The 25,252-nt window shown below is 38.9% G+C and overlaps 1 protein-coding gene across 1 annotated transcript in view; it reads left to right on the forward strand.

Annotated features, from left to right (window-relative positions):
- The window catches only part of ABCA13 (ATP binding cassette subfamily A member 13), a 204,331-nt gene that overhangs the window by 15,727 nt on the left and 163,352 nt on the right, over positions 1 to 25,252 (forward strand). Inside the window, exons 4-11 of the mRNA XM_068933822.1 lie at positions 2,316 to 2,459; positions 3,334 to 3,362; positions 4,989 to 5,152; positions 7,832 to 7,956; positions 9,820 to 9,953; positions 12,960 to 13,121; positions 14,646 to 14,838; positions 22,529 to 22,535. Of these exons, the coding sequence (XP_068789923.1) occupies positions 2,316 to 2,459; positions 3,334 to 3,362; positions 4,989 to 5,152; positions 7,832 to 7,956; positions 9,820 to 9,953; positions 12,960 to 13,121; positions 14,646 to 14,838; positions 22,529 to 22,535 (958 nt within the window). The remainder of the gene's footprint in view (positions 1 to 2,315; positions 2,460 to 3,333; positions 3,363 to 4,988; positions 5,153 to 7,831; positions 7,957 to 9,819; positions 9,954 to 12,959; positions 13,122 to 14,645; positions 14,839 to 22,528; positions 22,536 to 25,252) is intronic.

Raw genomic sequence — 25,252 nt, forward strand, 5'->3', positions numbered from 1 at the left:
GAGAATCAGGGAGGGAGAGGAGGAGCAGCAAGCTTCCTCATCTGTCTATAATTTTGTGGCTGCTTTTTAAGAGGACGTTAGACCTATCTGATCCAGTTAAAAAGCAAAACTTGTACATAACCTGTAACTTTGGCTTTATCCTCTGACTTAAGTCATTGGTAGGAAGAAAACATTTCAGTAATACGGACTGAGCAAAGAAGCACAGGTCAGATAAAAATTATTCAAGTTAAATAGTTCTTACAGTGTTTAATTTTACTCTTAATTATAACCTGTTATAGAATCAAATTTTTTTTCAAGTTTTAAAAAAGATGCAAAGGCAAAATAATTGGTAGATGGTCTCAAACTGTCTGTCTCAGTTCAATAATTCTTTGGGGCCTTAGTAATTTCCCATTTATGGCAGAACCAATAACCTAACTTCTAGTAGTGTTTTGTACAGTCTTCTAACAGTAATGCACAGTTTTTTGAAATCATCTGTATTTCGCTTCGTCTGTTGTCCCTAGAGTCTCAACACTGAATTATCTTCTCCTGCTCTTGTATACAGCTCTTAGGACTCTGCCTTGATCTCTGCTAGTTAATTGTATGTGTTTTCCTGTCACTGTTCACTAAGTGGCCCTTAGGTTTGCGTGACTTTATATGAGTTGTTACCACTGCTGCGGAAAGTTTGTATGATCGAAGTCCAACGGTTTGTGGTTTGAAACTTTTCACTTAGAGCATTGATGATAACTGTGAAGAAGCACAGTTCCTCGCGCTGAACTACATTGCTTTCGAGGTGCTGTTCGTGGGACTTGCTGTGGTGACGTCTAGTTAACTAAGACCATGGTAACGTTGGCAGGAATTAGCTGGAAGAGATCAAGTGGGATAAACTGAATCAGCCTAATTAGGGAGTGGAATCAGAGGACAGCAGCAGATTTTTTTTGCTTAGATACACGGTTTGTGAATCTCAGTCTTACCATTTTCATGAGAATTGTGCCAAAGCCAGTATTTACGTATAGGTCTGGCAAGAAAGGAATGGAACTCTATTTATTTTTAAATGGGGATTATCCAACAGCTAATTGTGCATCTAATGAAAAAAGCAACGTTTTTACTGCACAGGGATTCATCGTAAGATCATTTGAACTTTCTGTAACATAAAACAGAATCCTGCTGCCTAGTAACATGTTAGAGATCATTATTCAGTTTTTTTACTATGCCCTGGGATAGTGTAAGTAATTTTGTTTTGTAAAGAGAAGTATAAGATTCTTTGACTTTTGATTTCACCTTGAAATGAAAACTGTTGTGTTACTGAGTAGCCACCAGATGGTAGTATTATAGACAGCATAAACCATGAATTTAGTAGAAATTTTCTGAGTTAAAATCAGGAGAAAGCCAGCAGTGATAATACTGCCTTTAGAAGTAAGTTGTATGCAGTTTAATAAAAAAAAAAAAAACAAACAAACAAACCTGTAATAGGCTATATACAAACTGTATGGATTTTCACAACAACAGGTTTACTATATGCCTTCATATCATGTTTCCAAAGGAACATGAAAAGCTGGATCAGCACTGTATTTATAGGTGTGTCTATAAATCCAGGACAAAACTTGCATGTATATTTATGCTGTGTTAGTATTTTAATGTGGGAGTTGACATAAAGCAAAAGTGTTTAACCACAGATGTCATTCTGCTCGTGTTTCAAATAGAACGGTACCTGAAGGGGCACGCCATCTGGAATCGGCATGCGCTTAGCGTTAGTGTTGCTGCGTTTTTGTTGAGATGGCAGAGTTACTATTGTAGTTGCTGTTTGTTGCTCAGTAAACTAACTGAAGAGGAAGCATCAACTTTCTTCAGGGCCCAGAAAGAAGGGCTTATCCCTATTCCCTGTGCTGACACTGGGTGTACATCATGCTGTGGATAGCACGTGTGTTATTTTGCCTTTAGATGCGATGGGAAAGCTGGAACTTCATGGTACGGGCCGTGAAAGATGCATCCCCTGCACTCACAATAGACCAGGAGGAAGACATCAGTGCATTCAGACATATCAAAGACTACTTTAGATGTGTTAGTCCTCGACTGCTGCCAGAATAGGGTTATTGGTATAGGTGAGCTGCTCCAGCATAGCAATTCCCACTGTCCTCCTTCCTGAGGTTTTGACTCAGTAATGTGATTCATATGCTAATGAACTGAACAAAATATGAATTGTAATGCATAATAGTTAAAACAAACAAACAAACTGAATATTGCTGTGAGGTGATACTGCTGTGATCTTTCAGCTATTTGCTTCCAAGTTGTAATTTTTCAACCCCTCTCTCTCTCTCTTTCTGTGAAAAGTACTTCAGGCTTCCAAGGCGGTCCAGAGAGCTTTATAGGACCTGATCTAGCCTTCATGAAGGAGATACAAGATCTTGCAAAGGGATTTATTGAGACCACAGAGAAAGTCATGGCTTTAGAAAAACTGTGGGAGGAAGACTCGAAATTTTCAGGTAAACTATCTTTCTAATAATGAATTGCTTTGCTTATGAGATAGTGAAAACCAGAATACTTTTATCTTATAAATAGAGTAACTCCCCCCCCCCCCCCCAATTTCAGCTGGTCTAGAAAAAAGTCACAGTTATGATTGCTATTACTGTGGCTGTCATAAAATTCTCAAAAAAAGTTAGCTTTCTAAAATTGTTTCCTTGTTTTACTACTAAATAAAATAGTGTATGGGAAAGGTTGAAAATAAAGATTAGTGATCTGAGCACTCAATTACTCAGTTTAACATGCATTCAAATGTAGCCAGCAGGATTTAAGAAGAATTGTATATTGGTCTGGGGAATGATCTAGGTTTTTTTCTCCTAGGTGTTTATGCTATATTAGAGAGTATATGACTGGTAGAAAACCACACCAGTTAATACCTGGTGACCTTAGGCAGATAAATCAGTCTTGCACTAAAAGATGGAGACTGGAAATACTGAGGTCTGAGGTTTCCACTTTGTTCCCGTGTGTGCTGAGCAGCCTTGCAGCATGCTTCTCCTGCTGTGCCTTCTGGGCTGAAGTTTTAAAGCAGAAAGGTTTGGGTGAAGCAGGCAGTTTCATGCCTCGCTATCTGGGCCTAGTACGTTCATCTGGCAGTTGACGTGATGATTCTCTCTTACTGATGAGTGAGTGGTAAACAATTTCTTTACTATTATCACAAACTATTGTAAAAACACTGAAAAGCACAGAAAATCAGTGCACCACTAGCTTTCCAGGGTATTACGAGCCCATTTTCTCCAGCTGAAGTGCCCTGTATGTACTACTTGCTATTGCTTATAAAATGGATTCTTCTAAAGTTAATAATGCCATTCTTTAAAGGAAAAATATTTGATTTTACAGGTCTCCATAACAGCACCACTTTTCTCACCGTAAGTATTTTTACAGTTTATTTCTAAATTGCAGTTCTGGATTTTGAGGCAGCTTTATTGTAATGGTTAGAAATTCATATTCTGTCAAGTTTTAGCAACATATCTTTCAAAAAAATATATGTATTAGTGTGTTTTTGAAGGAAAAAATATCTTGGAAATTTGATAAAGAACCACGGGTTGCTAGATTATTGATTTTTAAACTAGTCTAGGCTGTTAGTAGCTAAAAACCATTGCTGCTTGAAGGCTATTTGTTTATTAAGAGAATTAGAGAAGTGCATCTGCCAGACCTTGAGTAGCTGTATGAAATCATATTACGAAATATCTTACAAGACACTCTTATCTTAATGTGTGCTGCTTATTTAAAAAAAAAAAAAAAAGGAAGGAGAAAACAGGTTGAAAAGATGAGGATGAAGTTTGGAGGAGATTACTTTGAATTCAGATTTGTGCTTCAGTAAATATGGCAAGCAGACTCAAGTAGGGGTGAAGGAAGGGCAGCTTCACAAAATGCAGCATAATTCCTTCCAGAACCTCTTTGGCGGTATATGTGAAAAGGTGTGCTTTCTGTGAAGTCTCTGACACCTCAGTCTTTCACAATTTGTTAGCAATCCCCATGGAAAGAGGAAGACTAGGCACAGTGATGGATCTCCATTGCTGTCACTTCTGTACAGATCACCAACCTCACTTCAAAAATATTTAAAAATGAGGTTTCTACATAGCTGAGTGATTGCAACTGATACTTCATGAAATCTAGATTTCCAATTTATTTGGAATTAGGTGGCATTGTAATAGCATCGCATTTTTAAATTGCTTGTGTGATACTTGCTTGAAAGGAGCTGTATCAATGTGAAATTTCCTTTTTGGAATGGAGTTTAAAATAGAAACAATTGTGTTCATCAACATTAAAAAATGTTGTTGAAAGTAGCCTATTGGTATTAGTTACAGAGGCTGTATATGCAAGCTTCTTGTGTAAACTATGCTCATGTTGCTGACTGTTATCCAAAAGAGCCCTAACGAAATGTTCAGTTAGAGAAGTAAGGGTTGCATAATTTATGCTAAATCCTATATTTTGCACAAACACCTGATGGCACAGTCTTGTAAAATACATCTTTTTATCCCAGTCAGTTCCTCTTTAAACAATTCTCATCAATTATTTTTTAGTATTTATTTTTTTTTCTTTCTTCAGAGAAGAACTGTAAGGTAAGGATGGGATGTGCCTGGCAGAAACCTAGTCTTTGTTCCCTATATTTAAGGATTCATTGCAGGGCTAAAGAGATCTTTCTATATTGGCTCTCAAAACAACCCTTCTCTTTGGGAGAGAGTATAGCATATCTTGTTGCACTTCTAATCAGAAAGAGATAGCTTAGCTTTTCTCCCAACTCCATCTTCCATCAGAGCGGAGATATATAGCTTAAACAAAGCAGCCGTAAGTTCAAAGTACCACTAAACTGATAAGGTGAATTACCAAAGCTAGAGGTACGTTTCCAAACCTGAGGAAGTATCTTAAAGGGCTAAGAGTTCAGAAGGAGTGGTGTAGGGCAAGTTACAGGCAGCTGCTAGTTTTTTTTTTTTTTTTTTTTCCTTGTTGAAAAATTAAAATACGACACTTCCTTTTTTCCTCGCATGAAGATGGATTTGAATGAAGCAGAGGAAATGATTTCTGGAATAGAAAACCTGTACAAGCAACCCCATTTCTGGGACCTTCTGCATTCACTCCCTCAGCTCAAATTGAGCAGCTTCTACACAAAAGATGGGTTAGAAGCAATAGCACAGTTTCTCGAGGTTATTAAAAAGTAAGTACTAGTACCTGCTTAATTTAAGGTGCTCTGTTTTAATACTTCAGTTGAAATCTGTGTTATCCCCCAGCCTACTTAATAAAAGCTGCCCTATCAGTATAGAGATGGTGAGATTTTCTTCTGTCAACTGGATTCTGCTCTCATAGAGATGAGGTAGGAGCTTTCACCCATTCTGATTCCTCTATGACTGTATCTCTAATCTCTCTCGCTGGCTCAGTAGAGATTCCCCAAGAGTCTCAGAGAAACAGTTTCATATTAGCAGTGGCTCAAATGATCCTATCACATAAAATGACTTTAAACTTTGTCATGTGCTTTGGGATTCCTCAGAAGACAGAATATTTACGTACTGAATATAAGAAAATCATGATTTGGATTCTACACAATTTAATGTGTTTAGCACTTGTTTGATATGAAGAAAATTAAGTCATTTTTTATTTCTCAAGCGTCTTGCTATCAACATAGTTTTGGCTCTTGTCTAGGAAGAGAGTAAGCAGTAGGAAAAAACCTGTGGAGATAGTATTCGGAGTTTGAAAGGAGTCTTCTGCCTCAGGTAAAGGATAGCTGGATTCAGAGGAAGGCATAGGATATCAAAAACACAAAATGAGAAAAATAGCTTCAGGGACTTTTACCAAAATAAGGGAATCTTTAGGTAGAAGTCGGAAATATATTTGCCAGAATTGATAGGTAATTGATGCTGTGGTAAATTAACAGGTAAGGCTAGGGGAGGCAAGCTAGGCTGGCTGCTTGTGTAAGACAGGCCATGAACTTCAGCAGCTCACTCTGCGTTAATCCTACGGGAAGGCAGGGTCCCAGAGACTGAGTGGGAAATGTTCTGTGCTGGTTCTGTCGCTCCTTAGCATCTCAGTCTTTTTTTGTAATAAAAATGGTATGAAGGATGTTTTTTTTGAAATCGAGGAATAAGTCACTTTTGATTATACTCTGTGAATTGTGACTGTGCCAGGCCTTGATTATTTACTTCGTGCCCACGTAGCTTGTAACCTTATTCCAGCCTATTCTATGAACCATTAATACGCAAAGCTGTATTAGCTGTGCCTGCAATGCTTATACCTCAAAAGCAAAGTATTTCTGAAAGCTTTGAGGGCTCCCACAGAGGCCTAGGGTTCCTCAGGTAGGATAGGAATGTTTTCTTCTTGTGTATGTCTCCTCTTTCTTTTTTCTTTTCTTTTCTTTTTTTTTTTTTTTTTCAACAGCAATAATGGAAACAACAGCAACCACTGGCTGTTCTGCCGGATCAAATCACTGATCTGATGATATAATCTTAGCAATTATTTTTCTCCTGAGCTGTATAGCAAGATGAAAAACATGCCTGGCCTCTTTCAGCTGCTGCTGGCGTTGCTGATCCCCACTGGGAAGAGCAGCGGCAGCTCCGTGGAAGCACAGTGCAGTAGCGGCAGCTGGAGCCACCCCAGCGCCGGTGCGTTTGGGCATGGGGAGCACAGCATACGCTGTCTGCGGTTCTCCATCTTGTGACTGGTCACACGGCTTGCACAAGGGCATCCCCTGAGGATTATAAGACAAATGAACAAAAGTGGCTAATGTGTAAATCTGTCTGTAATACTTTGGTGCCCTTCAATGACGGAATTTGCCATAAATAGTCCAATTTGGAAACAAACCGGAGAAACTAATGTTCCTCTCTTGACTGACTTCATACTTCCAACATATTTCTAGAGGTCCTAGTTAGGTAAAACTTTGTCAGGAGAGAGATGCTGAATGGTACAGCCTAGGAAGTAGGAGAAGTTGTACATCTTTGCTATGGCTCTCAAAGGTGCACAGCAGACACTAATCTGCTGTGAGAGGGTGGGGGGGGGGAAGGCTACAAAAAACAAACCAAACCCAAGAATTTTACAAAATTTTTCCCCTTGCCTTGTGCCTGTTTGTGTTTTTAATCTCCCCCCTGCCTTTGCGGGGTACCCTTTCCACACCTCTTTGGGCAAGCTGCTTCTCCCCCTCTCCCTCCTGCAATTGTTGGAAATAACAGTGTTAATGCAATTACCAATCCTATCTAACCAATTAGATTTTTTTTATTTAAATTTATTTGCTTTTCAAAAGAATACCCTGTAGGAAATAACTGATAAACTTGCAGTAAACTTTAAATAAAGTTACAGCTACGTTAACAAGGAAGCTTGCATCGCAGCTAAGGTGAGTGAAACTGGGACTTGCAAGAAATTCAGATATATTTTTATCAATGTTTTCTATAATTTTTTTTGTTTAAATTTTTTGTGAGAGCAAGTGCTCTTTTGCTCTAAGGTTCTTATTTTCTCTGTAGATTGAATGGAGGGTGAAATAAGCTTTCTGAATCCATCTTGTCTTGGTGCAGGGGTGACTGGGAGAATGCTGATGTGTTTGCTCTCACTTGTTCTTATTTTTAACAGATTTTTTTTTTCTCTCTTTTATGAGTGTTGGTATATCTTTAATGGAAATTGGATGAAACTCTACATAAATATAAAACCTTGACATGCGTTTTTCCATGAAAAACCTAATTTGACAAAACTCTACTTCTTCAAAACTAAATATATATTTAATATTTAGTCACTCGTGCCTCATCTTTCTTGAAAAACTCTTTTGGTTTTTCTGGGTGTATGCAGAGCTTGTGTTTTTTTTTTTTTTAAATGACTTATTTTTTCTTTTTTTTTTTTTTTCCTTCTTCATTTTCAGTACCTTAGCATCCTTGGAAGATTTAACTGTGATGCCTTTGGGCCAGAGTTTCTATGAAGTGGTGAAAATAACACTGAATTTAACTGCCGCATCAGTGCGCTTCTTGCAAGACAGGAGCTTGGAAGGTAAGGAGTTTGCTTCTAATTTTCTTTTAAATACCTTGTAAGCATGATAGGAATATATGATAGCAATAACTGTCTGAGCTCCTGCTAAATTCACAATCTAAAAGGTATAAGAATTGATATCTATTGCTGTAGTGCCTGCCTGTTTCTTTATCTGTTTTAAAATCCGAATAACTAAATTTCATCAACCTGTGGGAATGGTTTAAGAAAGCAGCATTCCAGTTTAATATATCACATTTAGAATGATCTTTCAGTGGGGCATTTTGAAGAGTTTCCTTTGTAGTGATTTAGGCTAGCCCTTCAATTTCAAAGCATAGCCTCTTGGTTTGACATGCGTGGTGACGTGTTTGTGGCTGTCTTTCTTTGACCTTCATTCTTCTGTTACCACAAATTCTAGCCTAAGCTTTAGGGCTACGTTTATCCCATCTGCTGCTTGAGTGTGGGAGATGAGTGGTACTGGAGAACAGAGGCTGAGCCCAAGACGGCTCCTCAAGATAAGGTCAGGAACAAATTTCATTTGCAAATTGTAGACGTGCAATTAGATTCTAGGTGCAACTGCCTGCTCTTCTTTGGAAAGTCAGCCCAAGAGTTGTATGTGGTCTAAGTATCACTTTAGCTATCAAAAGGTGATGTGCTGCATGGTGGGTGATCTCTAATTCCCTGAGTTGGGGCTTAAGTCATTACTATTTCTCTTTCATGTGCCTTAAATTTCAATTAGCTAATCAAAACAGAGATGAGTGCCAGGTGGCTTTACAGTAGAGTCCCTATATGGCTGACTGGCATTTTGAATTTGCTGGTTGCCCTCAGAGCTGTAGCAAAAGTATAGCTTGATCTGTGTAGAACTACTTCTAGCTACTTCCTTGAGAAGTAAACCCAAAGATAGGGAGGATATTTTGACAGCTTTCGCAAGTATGAGGAAATACTGGCTTTGTGAAAGAGAAGGTATGATGGAAACTCCAGATAAGGATTAGAAAGATGGGAAAGCTACAGCCTGTTTAAATATATTTTTGTTTGTGTGAAGTTGCAGTTGTGGTTTCTTGCATGTTACAGACTTAAAGGCTAAAATAACTGCAGCGTACAACATGCTTGTGTAACCAAATGTTCAGATATTTGTGAAAATTTCGGATGTGGCTTGAAAATGCACACAGTTTTATGCTAAAAAGTTGATTTGTAGTGCATTTAATGGGTGCGATGACAGTCAAGTGGGCAGACTTGAGCGTGTTATCTGTCTATTTCTTATGACAGTGGTATTCTGCAATGATATGGGTTTCTTTGTAGGTTAGAGAAACCTGTGAGGGAGCTGGGTACCTACTGGATCGTTAGCCCTGTTTGTCACTGATATTACTTCACAAGCTAGCTAGAATAAAAGCAATGCAGAGTGACTTCCTTTACTGCATACCTCTGACTGCAGTTCAGGTGTGACGTTCCCTCCCCAAGAATTTTTTTGTTGTCTGAAACACCAAGTGCAGAAGTAGCACCTTTATGCAGTCCTTTTTACATAGTGCAAATTGATATTCTCCTGGTTCTTTCCCCCTCAGTAATACTCCCTTTCCAGCCCAGATGCACATATTTGCCTGATTACATGTTGAACTAAACACACAATTCAGAATGGCACTCTGCTGAGTCTGCACAGGGCATCTCACCGTTGCATTGACATCTGGCTAAATACTGTCAGATTAGCTCACCTCACCATACTACTAATAAGATCATAGATTTTATTTTAATGTAACCAGTGTTTGAGTACATGTGCACTCTAATCTGGTAGCATGGTGGTTGTATCTAATGAAACATGAATCAAGAACAACTTAAAAAGCAGGAAGGATGAAAATAAAGTTTTGATGTTTTTGTTTTTGTTTTTTCTTCTAGGTTTTCGATATAATCTTTCTCTGTGGGATGTGTTGTGGGATCCACATGCTGTCAGAGTGGAACTTAAATCCAGGTTTGGTTTTGATGATCTTCGTGTTAAAAAGCTTCTGAGTTACACATCACAGCTACCTGAGGTAAACCACTTAAATTTCAGTGTCTCTTTCACCACCACCTTTTTATTTGTACCCTGAAGGTATTTTTCATGCCTTACAGAAACTATAGCAATATCTTGTAAGGGCAGACAAAAGCAGCATTGTGTTTGCCGTAGCATAAGTAACTTGAGTGAATGTTGCTGGTCTTGTCTTGAAAATTAAATCAAAACTTGGCAAGTTTTGTTCAGCAAGCATTTGTACCGTGATTCATGATTAACTAATTGGAGAGCGTAATGAATCACTTGAAGCCATCTATAAATACGCAACAATATTTTTTGTATTAGGAAACACCCACGTTATTTAATGATGTTCATGTTAGATTTTTGAGGTGCCCCTCTAAATTATGTTCCTTTGCAGAAGCTGCAGATAGAATTAAAATAACTGCTTTTGTCCCTTACAAGTGACAAAGTAACCCATTCTGAATTAAATAAGTTGCAAAAAAAAAAAGTATAGGTGTAAAGGACGGATAACAATTTTTATTGGGAGAGGAGCAAGGGAGTAAATGACGGGATGAAAACTTGTGAAGCAGCTACAAGTCAGCTAAATATGCTAGTTTTATTCCTATCAAAACAAAATAAATGTTTTTAGCTTCAACTGGGAATTCTGCACGTGAAGGTGCTTATAGACCTAGTTGTGCGCATTAATGAATTTATGCTTCTCTGAAGACAGTAGTGAAATGTAAATGCTGCTGCAGTTTGAGGCTGAGCATGGCAAAGTCCCGAGTTCTTTATGTGATCCTGTAGAGGAGTTCTGTTTTTTGGTCCATTAAGCTTTTAAAATAAATTCTGGATTTGAAACTACCTGAATTCATTTAGCACTTTGTCATGCCTTAGGCACTTTTTGCCCAGGAAGTCTCTTCTGTATGTAAAACTTGGGCAAAAACCGGTGTAACCTAGTTCAATTAATTAAATCACTTTTTACTTGAGTCTCAAAGTATTTAGTTTCTGAAATGATACAGTTTATCAGTAAAAATATTACTTTCTCTGGACACAAAAGAACCTTTACTAAAGAAGAACAATTTTAAAATAAATGCAAGGAAGATCTTCAGCCAGGTTATATTTGTTAGACGGTGCTGTCAACGTCATATGTTTCAGATATATTCTGCTTGACAAACATTTCAAATACAGTTGCCGCTTGTCTTCAAGCGGAGGAAATTCATTTCTCTAAATAAAACCTTATGAAATGAACTTGGGTAGGTTTTCTGTCATCTTCCGTGGCTGCAAACTGGTAACTGGTGGCACTGTAGTATTGTGAAGCACTTTGTTAGTTATTTCGTTGGGTAGATGCAGTGGGATTCAGATGTTTGTATCTGAAAATAGCCAAATGCTTAGGCATTTTGCTGAGCTGTTACCTAAATACTGCAGTAATGAGATATGAATCACTTTACTTTGCCATTAATTATAAAGCATAGTGTATTCTGCTCCTGCTTTCTTCCCACTTCTGCTCTCCCCCCCCCCCCCAAAAAAAAAAAAAATTGGGAGCTTCTTGAGTTATCAAAAACTTTCCTAGTTGCTGAGAGGCTGAGATATTTTCCTTTCTATTTGTCCTTACCATGCATGTGATCTTTTTATCATGTTAAAATGTGAAAAACTGAATGCAAAGTCAAGCTATATTTTATATTTTGGTATTTTAATTAAACTTGGCTCTTACATCAAGAGTCCTTTCTTCTTAGTATGCAGTCCTAATATGATTATACTTGAGTGATATGAGTTGTCTCAATGGGGCTATTCAAATAAGCCAGCAGTATCTCAAATTTTGAAGAGAAACTCTTTCCAGAGAGCTTTTTTCCCTTCCTCTAGACCAAAGTGGACTGTTGTGATTGTCTGGTTTGATCTGCAGAACACCTGAAACATTTCTTGAACGTCTACTGAAGTCCACAGTTTGTTTTGAATAGAACATGCTGATCTTTATTAGAAAATGATTTGCTCTTTGCCAGGTATAGTCTGGAGTTGTATTTCAGAAGCTCTCATTATAAAGATAGTTTTGATTTGCACAAGTAGGTATATTATGAAAAACTTCACTTCTCTGCAAGAACATTCACAATTGATCTCTGGCTGGTGTGGTCAACTGAACTGATACTTGTCTGTAGCCTTGTATCTGGTCACTTGTTAGCTGTTTATAGATTAACTTAGGTAGTTACATGTTGTGTGCTTGCATTAGAGCACTGCAGACACTCAAAGAATGTGAAAAGGAATGTGGAAGCCTGGCCAATGTCAGCCCTGAGCCCTGATGGATAGATGCTTGAATTTTGTGTCTAATTCCCCGACTGCTTTGATGTTAAAACATTTGTGAAACTTCTAACACGTTTTCTATCACAGTTGAAAAGAGTTAAAATGTCAAGTACCTCATAGTCACTATTAGGAAGCACTAAGATATGCTAAATGACTTTTGTGTGTGCTTTAATGAAATTTATATCGTGGGGAAAAATAAAGCTTTCAACATAGCGTTCAGTGCTCAGGTTTTGAGAAAAAATTCTGGTCTTTTGACACATTTCCGAAACCTATCAACTTTTAATTGAAAACTAGTCTGCTGTACGTAATCATTGGTTGATACGTATCATTGTACTGAAGGATTTTTACATCAATGGTTTATATACTTGTGAAATTGCTTCCTTGTAATTATTCTAGTGCAGAATTCTGGTGTGGGTGTACGGTATCATTGTCAAATTACATTAAGTTCTGGTTTGATGATGAACTAAAAGCAGCAACGCTGGTGTAGCTACAGAGAGAAAATTCCTTGTGTAGAAAAGCCTCATCGTTCACCCTGGTGTATTAATGCCCTAATGGGACTACCGGTACTTTCTATCACACTCTGCGTGCACAGTACTTTGAAATATGCATCCCAGAAAATTATGTTGCAATAAATGGGCTTTCTTTTCACTGAAAGAGGCTATGTGATGTTCCTTTTTCACCAGGTAAGTAAGTTGATAGGAGAGAGAATATGCAGCAGCTCTCTGACATGCTCATCTAATTCTTGTGTCCCTGCCAGATTCCCACAGAAGAGACACTGGAGCAGTTTGTGTGCTCTGCGCTGTCTAGTGTGCCAGGTGATGAAGCAAATGGGGAGAATGATGAAGGCTGTATTTCTGCATGCCATGAGACCAAACTCTATCTTGTCCACTCTGTCAGCAAGCTCAGACTCTATTCACAGGTACGCTTTAAGTCAGACGATCAAATCCGTATTTTTTGCGGGTAGGCTGTCAACAGTGACTCAATGAAAAGGCTGGAGTTAGCTGCTAAATATTACTGTCATGATTTTTTCATCTTGCTAATAAGGCAAAGTAATCTCTTCTAACAAGGAATCATTACAATGGGAAAATAATCTATCACCATGTGTCTGCTTAATCAGATTTTCTTATTAACTCAAATGCAGACTTGAAATCTAATAGGGTTTATAGAGTGAAATCTATTGTGCTGCAGAGGCCTGAAAGAAGGAGGCCCATTTACTGTCCCCCTTGAGCCAGAGTTTTGGGCAAAACTGAAAGCAGGTTACTGCACTGATATAATGTATAATTCATTTGTTTGTTTTTTTTTTTTTAAATTCCTCCTCTATCTCTAGCAGCAGTGGCTAAAGTATACTGAGGTGGATGATAGTGAATCTCCAGTGTAGCATCTTAAAATTCTGCTCTGGCAAACAGCTGGGAGCGTACTGATCTGTATTAGGATGACATATGCGTAGTTTTGTGGAGAAGATAAGCTAATTCAGGTGTTTCTTAGAGAAAACACTTATTTAGCTGCCTTAATGCTGGTATTTTTCCACTGAAACATGTTTTCTTTGCACAAAAAAATTTATTAGCTGTGTATAAACTGGCTTAGGGGACGCTTGAAATACAGTCCAAAGTAAGCACAATTGAGCTTACCGTATCCGAAATGTAGACTTCGGCTTCTGTCTTGATTAAAGTTTTATTACAAATATACGATGACTTGAAGTCATTGTTTAATGTGGTTGCCAAAATTAGTTAGTACTGTTGTCTCGAAAAATCCAGTAATCACCTTGGGCATGGTGAGTGCTGATATCCTTACAATGGCAACTTCAAGTACTGTAAGCACCTGGCCACTGGGAATTTCCATAGCGAACAGGACATCTCTTGTAGTGAAAACCTATAAGTACTTGGCACTTAGAGAGCATAACATGGAGGAAGGGAGGGCAGTCAGCAGGTTTGGCCAGGCCTTCGCATGCCTTATTGTAGGGTACGTGATGGGAGCGTGCAGCCTCCTTCATCTCTTGCTATGAGTCATGGGGCTCAGATATGTTGAGGCTGCTGCCTTCTGCCTCCACTACTAACACCATAGTGGAAGTCCTGTAAGGGAAAGCAAGACTAATTGCCTGAGGAGGCCTGCCTTTGGCTGCAGTCTTAGGTCGATATTTTGCCATCGCCGAGTTTTTGGACAAAACAGCACAGCAGGGGATGTTAAGGCCTCTGTGTGATGTAACGTTATATTGCTGACTTGCAGGTTAGTCCAAACTACTGTAAACTAACCTCTGTGAGGCCGGTCGCTTCAGAGCCTAGACGAATTGTTGAGGTGAACGCATACTATTGTTGTTGTCTATGTTTAACAAAAGCAAGCCACAGCCCTCAGATATGCGAAGTCTGTATGTTTCCATGTATTGCCTAAATAAGAAAGCTTTGATTCTCTAGACAAGGCATGTTCTGTTTTGCTTTCAATGTGCTAGGTATTTCATCAATGGTTCAGCAGTAACCGGTCTCAGAAACATCTTTCTGAACTTGAAGGAATGATAGCTGACTTAATGTCTCAGTTTCTAGATGGCAATGAAGCCAGGAAAATTGTTTCAGGGATAAGTACCTTGATCCTGCAATGGAATGAGAAATCAGAAGTCTCTTTTTCAGAAGGACATAGTGCATCTCGTGTTCTGTAAGTTATACTTATCATCTTTCTGCAGCTTGTGTTATGAAGTTGAAGTTAACTTGGATATTCATTTTCATGTTCCTTTTTTTTTCCCCCCCAGATTTATGACTTGTTTGGAAGTATGGAGTAGGTTTAGTTATTTTTGTATATATAATTATATATATATTCTGTAATTCAAAGTTCTATGCACTGTTATTTGACAGTGCATAGAACTTTGAATTTTGTTTTAATGCATTCCTTAAAAAAAAAAAAAAAAAGGTGTTTCGGCGTATACATACCTAGTTTAGAGGTTCAGCAGAGAATCTGAGCACATTATTAGGACTCATAGGAATCAGCAGATGTGTATATTGTTTTGATGAACTCAGCCTGAATTCTCTACCCTGACTTGCAGACGGTCTAATTCCTGCAAGTAGCTGCTGTGACTCAGTAATGCTTCTCATGCATGTTTGCTGTAGAAAAATCTACTTTGGCACAGCAAGTCCAGTGCATTTCAAATGTGTAATATTTTTGTTCTGTGGGTCATCTGCATGTTAATTTTTGCTGGAGATCTTGGGCAGAAACCTACAGAGATCAGAATTACAATATAATGCTACATATTTCTATAAATATGCGCCCATGTTTGAGGTGCAGTGAGGCTAAGGGGGCTTTTGTGGTTTTGTTTATGTTTTAATGCTTTTGAGCAGTTCTTGGAGTTTAAAGTTCCCTGTTTGGTTTGTTATCACTTCAAGCAAATGTAAGCAGTTTGTTTGAAGATGTGGCTGTAAGTTCTTCATTTATGTGGAATGATTTGATCTTTTATTAAAGCTGTCCAAATCTTTCCGTGCAGTAGAAGTATCCTTTTAGCAGTTGGTTACTGACATAGTAGTATCAAAATAGATTTCTACTTTGGAGACCTTTCAGTTCCCGTCTTAATTCATGGCACATTTTAAAATAAAATGAAGGCAATTGTTCTGAGTTATTTCTGCAAAATAAAGTGGCTAGGACCCCATTTCTGGAAGGGTACTAAACATGACTGAAGTTTGTAAGTACCGAGAAGTAATAAATGTTGTAAGAAATAATGTTCATAAATAATGTTCATCATTATAAATAACGTTCATGAGAGCTGGCATTAGCCTCACTGAGGTCCTGAGCAGAGCACAGGACTGGACTTCTCCTCCTAACTGTGGATTCGGATGACCTGTGTCACTTGCAAGAGTTATGATGGTGGGCTCTATTTGGTGCAGCTCATAATAGCTCTGCTCACTCACATCTAAAACTGTCCTTCGTTGTAGGAGGTATAATCCATGCTTTACAAACCAGCATCTGAGGGTAAATCTGAAAGGTAATACTGTACATGAAGGCCTAATACAGCACATCCCTCAAGTAGGAGGCAATCGGGTTCTGCATTTGATTCTGTTCTGACTAATAAAATGGATGTGGTCCTCCTTCCATTTCCAAACAAACCTGTTTGAACTGGTACACAAAAAAGCAAAAAATGTTCCCAAAGTAAATGAATGTTTATGAGATCATAATCTGATGCATAAATCCTGTGTTTAACTTGAGTCTCCAGTGGAATAGTAGCCACTACCTCCTTTTCCCAGCTTGAGTATTCAGAAACTTTTTTTAAACACAGTAAGTGGCTTGACAGAAGGTGAACTTTTTTATGAAGAACGTCTACATATTTTGCTACAAAAGGGAGGAAAGAATGATATTGTATATAAATCTTCCATAACGCTAACATTTTTGACCTTCAGGCAAACTAGTATGAAAAAATTGAACTTGTCCATGAAAACAAGTGGTACTTCTCATCTGGGAAACTGATCAGTGAATGCTGAGTCAGAAGAAACTTGCTTTATTTTGTTTGTTGGTTTGTTTTTATTAACTTTTTTCTGAAGTTTTTGTAAAATGCATTATCTACTGTTAATAGAGACTGGTCAAATTGTTTAATAGCTTATTAGTGATTTTTTGGAGTTGGGTCCCCTTTATAAAGGAAGCCCTGCTCCAATACCGTTCCTATTACAAACTACAAAGCAGATGATCTAGTGACTGCACATCAAAAAGTAACAATTTTTTGGTGCCCTGACCCTTTCGTTCACAGCACTCTGCATGTTTCTATCATCTTCTTTTCTTTTGTCTGCAGAATCCTGTATCTGGAGAGAATGCAGGCTGCGCTTCAGGCTGTGCCTCAGTGGCCTGCTACAAAGAGATTGCTTCTCATAGATGGAGCTATAAGGAATGTAGTAACACAGAATTCATATTTCGTTGAAGGTAAAGCTGCATGGTGGTTGCTTGTCACTGGCACTCAAATGGCTGCCACAGGATAACATAAATAATGGATAATATTCTCCTTTTAGGAATGCATTCAGGCTCTGTAATACCTAGCACACTCAAATATTTACAACAGCTCTTGAGTGTGTCAAATCTGTTTCCTTAGAAATGATGAACACAGCACACAGTACTTGTTTCTGCCTCTGATACCAGGAGTGAACAACTGCCTCCGGCACCTTATATGACACTCTTTGGTGGCTGAAGCTATTGGTTAAAGATCTAATTCAAGAAAAGATCTGTTTAATACAAATTAAAATTCAAAGTGTCAGAGGTGTTTCTGAAGCAATCAGTCATGTTTTAGACTTGGATACAGCTTGACTTTTCTGGCCAGTCATTGCAAGGGAAGCAAAACCTCGAGTTGGACATAGACATTCATATTCCTTTAAATACAAATTTGAATGAGGGTTGTGGAGTGCAGGAGTAGGATGCCCCTTCCTCTAGGGGCTACGCTTCTTGGCACAAAGCTAGGCTAATGATAAAGGAAGCAGAAGCAACCATTTGCAGAAGAGAAGGGATAGCTCAGGGAAGATGGAGAGAAATTATTATTTTTATACAAGAAACTGAATCTGTTTTCAGCAGCCAGTTTCAGTGAACAAGATAAACTAGCTCCTATGAAATTTTTGTATATCTGTTCAGCAACTGTGATTATCTCAGATTTATGATACTTTTATAGTATTATATGGAGCACTAGGATTCAGATTGAGAGTTGCTCAGACCCATAACAGCCAGGAGTTGGTCAGCAATATAATTGTACTGAAGGATCCCAATATAATTGTACTGAAGGATCCCAATATAATTGTACTGAAGGATCCCAATATAATTGTACTGAAGGATCCCAATATAATTGTACTGAAGGATCCCAATATAATTGTACTGAAGGATCCCAATATAATTGTACTGAAGGATCCACAGAGATCTCTTTTAAAAAAAGAAAAAGGGAGGGGGCAAGGTGAGATGTCTTTCTGTGAGGCTTTAAGGTGAACTGCAATACTGTAATCTAGGTATTGGTAGGAAGGAAACTTATGTATTGCTCAGTAGTACTTAAATACCCCAAAAATACTTTTGTCTCTTTTTGGGACCCTGATAGTCGTAGCTAATCTCGTTTTTGCTTCTGACTCTATGATAATGAGTAAACAGTATATTTAGAGTGCAAACTTTGTCCGAGATGAAATTATGCGATTTTGTCAATTCCGGCTCGATATCTCCACATTGCAAATAAAAACCTCTTGTATGAAGATTGCTCTTGGAAATGAACAGAGGCTCATATCCAAATTTTATGTATTTTAGTATTGTGCATCATTACCAGAAGTAAAGGTCATTCAGGTCTCATTATATCTTCAGTGATAATATTGCAGCCCATTTTTCTTCCATTATGCTGTGGGACATGTATATGCCCCTTTCCCTAATGTTTTTATAGCTGATTGCTCAGAATAGTAATTGAGCAAGCAGTTCTCTTGTTGATGCACAAGAAAATCATATAATCCAGTATAATCTTTAGCTGTGTTGGCTAACTGAGCTAAACTATAAAGTATATTTTAGCCACTAGAAGTGAGCAACATGACTGAGTGCATAGCAGGGAGCAGATTTCATGAGGAAACAAGTACTCTTTTAGCATCCTTTTTCCAAAGCTTAGAGGCACTTTTAGGACATTTAATATAAGTTTAGGATCTGAAAATAACTAATTCTGAATTTAGCAATGCTACTGTGAATAGTAATTAATGTAACTAAGTTCAGAGGTGTTAGATCAAGGTAAAATGAATCTATTTTAAGTTGGGTTATTGGAGGTGGGTTTTAACTAATTGTTGATCTTCTGAGTTGATAAGGTCGTTCAAATAAAATGTGTCATTTGTCTCGTGGGTTTTTTTTATAGCACCTAGCCTTGTGGAATCCCACCAGTGCAGCTGCTAATGTTAGTGAAACCTGATTTACTTTTGCACCCAAATCTACACGTGGCCTCCAAAAACCTCAGGATAGTTTCTATAGTCTACTTTTAGGATGGGATGATTTGAAATATGATGTACACATTTCTACCTGCTGTAAATCAGTATACCTTCCTTGATGTTATACACACACACACACACACACACACACACACACACACACACACACACACACACACACATATATACTGATTTACAACAGCTGGCTATCTGCTCTGTTGGGTTTTATCATTTAAAGACAAACAAACAAACAAAAAACCTCACACACCTCCAAACCCACAAAGAAATACAGAGGCAAAATGACAAGTGGGGAAACGCAGTAACTTGGGCAGAGAAATGAAGCACCTGCTCTGACTCCTCCCAGGGCTGTCACAGGAGAGCCATCAGCCCCTTGTCCAGTGACACCCATCATGGTGAATCACTGGGAGAGGCTCTCCGGACCCTGGGGGTATGTGACTCATTATGGGATGCAGGGGAAGAGCATCTTGAGATGGTACAGGTCTTATTATGGGATGTTTAGGAAAGGAACCAAAGATGGAAAGAAAGGGAGGGATCAAGATGGTTTGGGGAGGAACCAGTGCGGGGGGGAAAATGGATAAGGGGATGAAAGGGGCTGCCTGAATGTGAGCAGGTTGCTGGTCAGTACATCTTCCCCAGCCATGCTCTGCACCTAGTCAGCAGTCTGTCCTGTCTTCTCATTACACTGCATTCCTGACCGTTTCCCTGGATGAGGGGCTTTCTAGTCTGTGAGTGTGTGTGTCAGTCTAAATGCCAGCAACTGGAGTTGGACCATGGGTCTCAGGGGCTCACGTGTCTGTGGTCACAGCATTTGAGCGAGTGAAGGTGCACATGTCAACCTGCTGTCACTAGCGAATATCAAGCCAGGCTAGCTGGGGAGTAGGTCAAGTGGTTTGGGAGCTGGGTATGCTTGTGTCACTCAGAGTGAGACAGCTGGAGGAACTGGCTACCAGAGGGACCAGGAGGTCCAGGCCAAATGCTGGAGAGATTAGGGGCTCTGGAGGTCAACTGAGACCTGTATGTGTTTGTGTCTATGTGAGAGGCAACTGGGCAGCGTGTGTTCAGGAAGTCTTGTTTTTAGATTTAGACCCAGGACCAGCTACTGGATGTGCCTAAGTCCACTTACGGAAGGGATCTGTAGTCTGTCAGTCCATCTGTGTGAGTGGGTCTGTATCAGCAGCTGGATTGGGGCTGTGGGCCGTGGGGGCTTGCATGCCCAGGTGGCAGCAACTGGAGAGACTGGGGATCTTGGGGCCAGCTACTGGATAGACCAGGTGTCTAAGGCCAGCTGCTGGAGGGATCCAAATTGTATATACATATCTATTTCCCATTTATGGACTTTCAGCCTGGTCAACCAGAGAGGGGGAACAAACGAGCCTGTTGGTGCTGTTTGTGTGAGTGCTGAGTGTTTTTGTCTGTGTCAACTTGTGTAGCTGGCTGTGTGTATAGGCACATACGTATTGCAGGTAAATGCATGTATGTGTTCCTGTTGGGAATACATCCTCACTTCAGCCTCACCACTGGCTAGACCTGGGGACAAGCCACACCTCTAGCATGCTGCGGGTTCAGCAACTTTAACATAACCTAGTAACATTTCTGCAGTATAAAGGTTGCCTCTTGTTTCACAAAGATGAGACTATAGCCTTGCTTTGATGCTTAGGGAATTAGGCAACCTTTCTGCATTTCAAAAGAATTTGCTGACTAAATCTTCAACCATTAACATATGAAAAGTGTCCAACTTTATTTACAGCATTTATATTTGTAGTGTGAGGTCCCACACAGGACCTCATTTTCTCTTCGTGAAAGCTCACTGAAGTCGGTGGAGTTGCTCTGATATAATGGAGAAAGAGGATAAGGCCATGCTTTTGCCAGTGTAAGAATGACAATCTTTCTATCTGCCTTATCTGAGGCGATTTTTCCCACTGGTAGTGCTAGAGGGGAACAGTCTTTGCACCTCAGAAGTGCAGTGTGTGACTGTGTATGTTTTTTGTGAAAAAGAGCCGAGTTATTTGGGCAGGGAAATCATGTTAACCAAACTGGAACATTTGTGTCTGTATTTTTAAACCATATCCTGCATGGTTTTCTTTTCCAGAAGGGGAGTGACTACTGTACCTACCCTTCCCAAATTACTCTGTAGGTTAATTGCTCCCATTATTGTTGGGGGGAATGTCTTTACAGAAGTTTTACGTAACCTGGAAAAACTGATTCCCTTTACCCGAAGAGATGGATTAATTCATCTAGACATTGAGAAGCTCTTTGTGGAGTTAAAACGGGTATGTTATTTCATGGCTATGTATTAATGTGCACAAAGCTGCAGAGGCAAGCTTTTTTCTTTTTAAGCACTTGCTAAACTTTTTTACTTTTTATTTAATAGCATCTTGGTTGAACTTTACTTTGTGCATTTTTTTCCTGTTTTTTGAAATTTCACTGTGAAAATTAATATGCAATGTGAATTAAATGTGTTCCTTTACACTGATTTCATTTTTAAAGTGACGGTGTAATCATTAAATTTTAGATGCTGTTGAGAAATGCTTCCTGTGTATGCAATGATGTGCTTACAATGTTTGAGAAGGCCCTCAGGCTTCCACAAGGGTCAGATGGCGTTGACGTTTCAGCAGTATATGTGTGCCCTAACAATGACTCGGAGATTATTCTCAAGTTAAGCAACCAGGTCCAGTCACTAAAGGAATCTGTAGGTATTCCTGAGTTCTTTTTATATTTAAAGCTTGCAGTGCTTTACTTACATTGCTATTATAAAATAAAGTAAATTAGGAGGAGCTGTAACTTTCTGCTTAGTATTTAGTATTAATAAATAGTAACTAATTACATAGAATGATTAAGATGCCCTTTGGGGAAAGGCATATGTGGACCTGTGGAGAGTCTTGAGTGGATGTGATGTTTTAGACAAGCTGATTTAATCCATTTTATATTCGATTTCACTAACATTGTCTTGTACATATCTAAGAAGCAGGGTCTAAGCCTTGGAGAAATTTTCCTTTTACCGGTTAAGAACTATTGCTCCCTTTATTGTGAAAGGTCTTACTTCTACAGAAAGTAATTCAGGGACGCCAGAGCATACCAGATTCAAGAATGGATGACTTTTTGGGATGGCAAGAAATAGAAGAGCAGCTAACTGAAAGTTATGCTTATTACTGTGAAATTGATCAGTTGCTGAGCCCATGGATACCGTCGGCAGCAGAGGATGCCCGTTTCGGCTCTTGTCAGGAACAGCTGTTCTTCTCCCTGTGGGTATTTCGTATATGTTTTTATGCATACAGTTAGGACCAGTAATTGAATAGCTAAAAAGGTCAAAGCCCTGTTTTTACTTTTTCATTACCACCCAATATTAATAGCCTTCTAGAAAGCATAAATGGGAAGGTAAGGGAGGATGTCCTCCCTTCCCTTTTAGGGAAACAGGCTGAAGATAGATGGTTACCTAGGATTATTTCTCCCTTTCTTTTTCTTGTGTTCTTACTCGCATCTAAGTGTTTTCTGCTGTTTCTCCTCAGTCTGCTTCCTAGTGTGTACTACTACAGTACTGTTCTACTCAGGGAACTTGGAAACTTGGACCTGAGACTCCTGGGAGATGCAAAAAAGAAAAAAAATGTCCTCAAAGAGAGAGAAGTTAGTGCACTAGCAGGAGGTTTACAGCCTTGAGCTGCTTTCTGAACAGGTCAAGTGGTAACTCTTCTGACTTGGAAGAACATTCCTTTACCATCATATTAAATTTTAACTCGATTATCATTTGCAGTGGCTCAACTTGAAATTAGAACAGCTGTGTTACATTGGAATATATTAGAGCAAACCTCTATATCAATAAAATGCTTTAAAATAGGATAGGATCTTATATCTTTACTCTGGACAGTAAAAAGTAAGTGTAATGTAGTTATTGGGAAGTTGCACTTAGACTGAACAGCTGTCTTAGATCACAAACTTGGGTATCTTCTGCATATATTTTATGTATTCTAGATATTAATGTACGTTATTTGTGCACGTGAGAAACTTCACGGAAGTATTTGCCTTAAAAGCAATAATACTACTAAGTCTAAGCGTTTGAATTTGACAAATGGCATGACCTGCAGTGGCAGGAGGGATCAAGCCCGTGGATTGTAATAGCATCTTAGACATTAAAAAACTTGTATCATTTTTTTTTCTGCCCCTTTCTGCTGTTGGGAAAGGATTGATTGCCTTCCCAATCTCCATGTGTTCCTGCCCATTCAAACTGGTTTAGCAAGATTGCTTTTGTATTCCATTTATGAGCAACAAAAGCACTGATAGACCTAAAAGCCGACAGAAGAACCTTATGTGTAAGTAACATTGCAGAGCAAGCTGAGGTGGTGTAAGCTCAGTGCTATTTTTATGCAAGGTGTTTTGGCCCCCCCCACCCCCCCACCCCCATTCCAGGAACAAGTGAGGGTTTTCCCCTCCTCACCCTCCCCTTCTTCATCTTCTCTGCTATAGGTGTATTTAAGGACAAGAAAAAGCATTCTTGATAATTGTTTTCCATTTCAAAGTGTTACTTTTTGAACTGAAACATCTCATCAGTGTTTCTTAAAAGGCTTTTTGGACGCTCTGTGTCTGCTCACAAATCTGTGTTAGTAAAAATGTTAGCGCTCTTGGTGTCCTTAGTGATGCAATAGCTTTGGCTGCTAACTTCTCTAGCAAAGGACTTGGCAATTAGCCTGCTTGCTTAAGTTCTTCGAAGCCAATAGGACTATCTGTATGCATAAAATAACAGAATTGAGTTAAGAGACTTGCAAAGAAATTGTATGTACTCACAAGGGAATTTAAAAGAATCACTGGATTAATCATGGTAACCTTGTCTTCTGTGTCATTTCAGAATTAATAATACACTTGAAGAAATTTGGTTTGTGTTTGAGGAAGACCCGTACTGGAAGGATTTAACAACTTTTGTCAGGTGGCTGTGTGAAGTAGCTCAGTACGTGAATGAGGAAGTGGGCTCCACAGGTAAGTCAGATAAGGAAACTGCTCCACCACTGCTCCAGGGTGGTTGTGATGGGTGTCACGTCTGTTTTTAGAGGGCAGTATCCCTCAGAAAGGGAAAAGATGGCGATTTTACATCTGTGAGCGTGCTTGTTTGTGGTGTTATCAGTCTTAGGATTTCCCCTCTGACTGAATCATAAGCAAGGAACACTCATAACATGCAGAGTCTGACTCTGGTTTTCCTTTTATTAGGTAGAAATAGCTGTGTTTTTTAGTCCATGATGGAAAACTTTTTGATGATTCATTTCTGTCGGGGAAAAATTCCAACTGGTTGTGCCTGGTTAGAGTCTCTATACTAGTGTGCTGTCAGGAAGGCTTCTTAAGACTGGGATGTAAATGGACGGGAGACCAGACTATCTGGTTACCTAGTAGAGCTATTTCTAGACTGGTTTCAGTGTAGTACAAGGACTTCATGCTTTGTTTCCTTCTTCCCAGTTGTCCTGTGAAATCCCAGATGTCCTGACCCAACTGCTGTTAACTCTCCTGGAATAAGCGACCTTTTCATTTGTTGATAGAAAACTTTGCAATATCAGATTTGTCTTGAGGAATGGGAGAGCTTTTGAAATCTCACTGTTCTTTCTGATTAGATGTTTATGGTACAAGCACAATATGGCTTGTCCAAACAGCTCTAAAAAATGGCCTCCTCCAACACCACCCATTTGCTTCCTTTAAGTATCTTTCCTCCCTATTCCCCACCCTGCTTCATGTTCCCAATCCTTCCGTTCTTAAACCACTCATGTTTTCAGCTTCTGATTGGGTTAGTTTGCTGATAGGTTTCCCGCAAGGCAGATATTTTCTTTAACAAGATCTGTTTCCCCCCCACTCCCAAATGTATTTATTATTTTTTGTCTTCTCTGCTCTTCTATCCATGGAGCTAATCAGAAATATGATTTGAATACTTCAACAGTAAGCAGGCTTCTGTGGAGTTTAATGCAAAAATAAGCATTACTTTTTTTTTTTTTTAATTGGAGAAATATGTTAGTGAAGTAAACTGTTCTAACGTGAATTGGCTTTACAGGTTTTCTAATCTGTTACAGTCCCAGCTATCTTCAGTTTCCTAGGCAGTACTAGTGAATTTCACAAGGGTGTTTTCCCTTTACTGAAATTCCAAGGAAGAAAAAATTAACTGTAATTTCTGGGCTGA

The sequence above is a fragment of the Struthio camelus genome, chromosome 2 (genome assembly GCF_040807025.1).
Source record: "Struthio camelus isolate bStrCam1 chromosome 2, bStrCam1.hap1, whole genome shotgun sequence".
In the NCBI taxonomy this organism is placed as follows: Eukaryota; Metazoa; Chordata; class Aves; order Struthioniformes; family Struthionidae; genus Struthio; species Struthio camelus.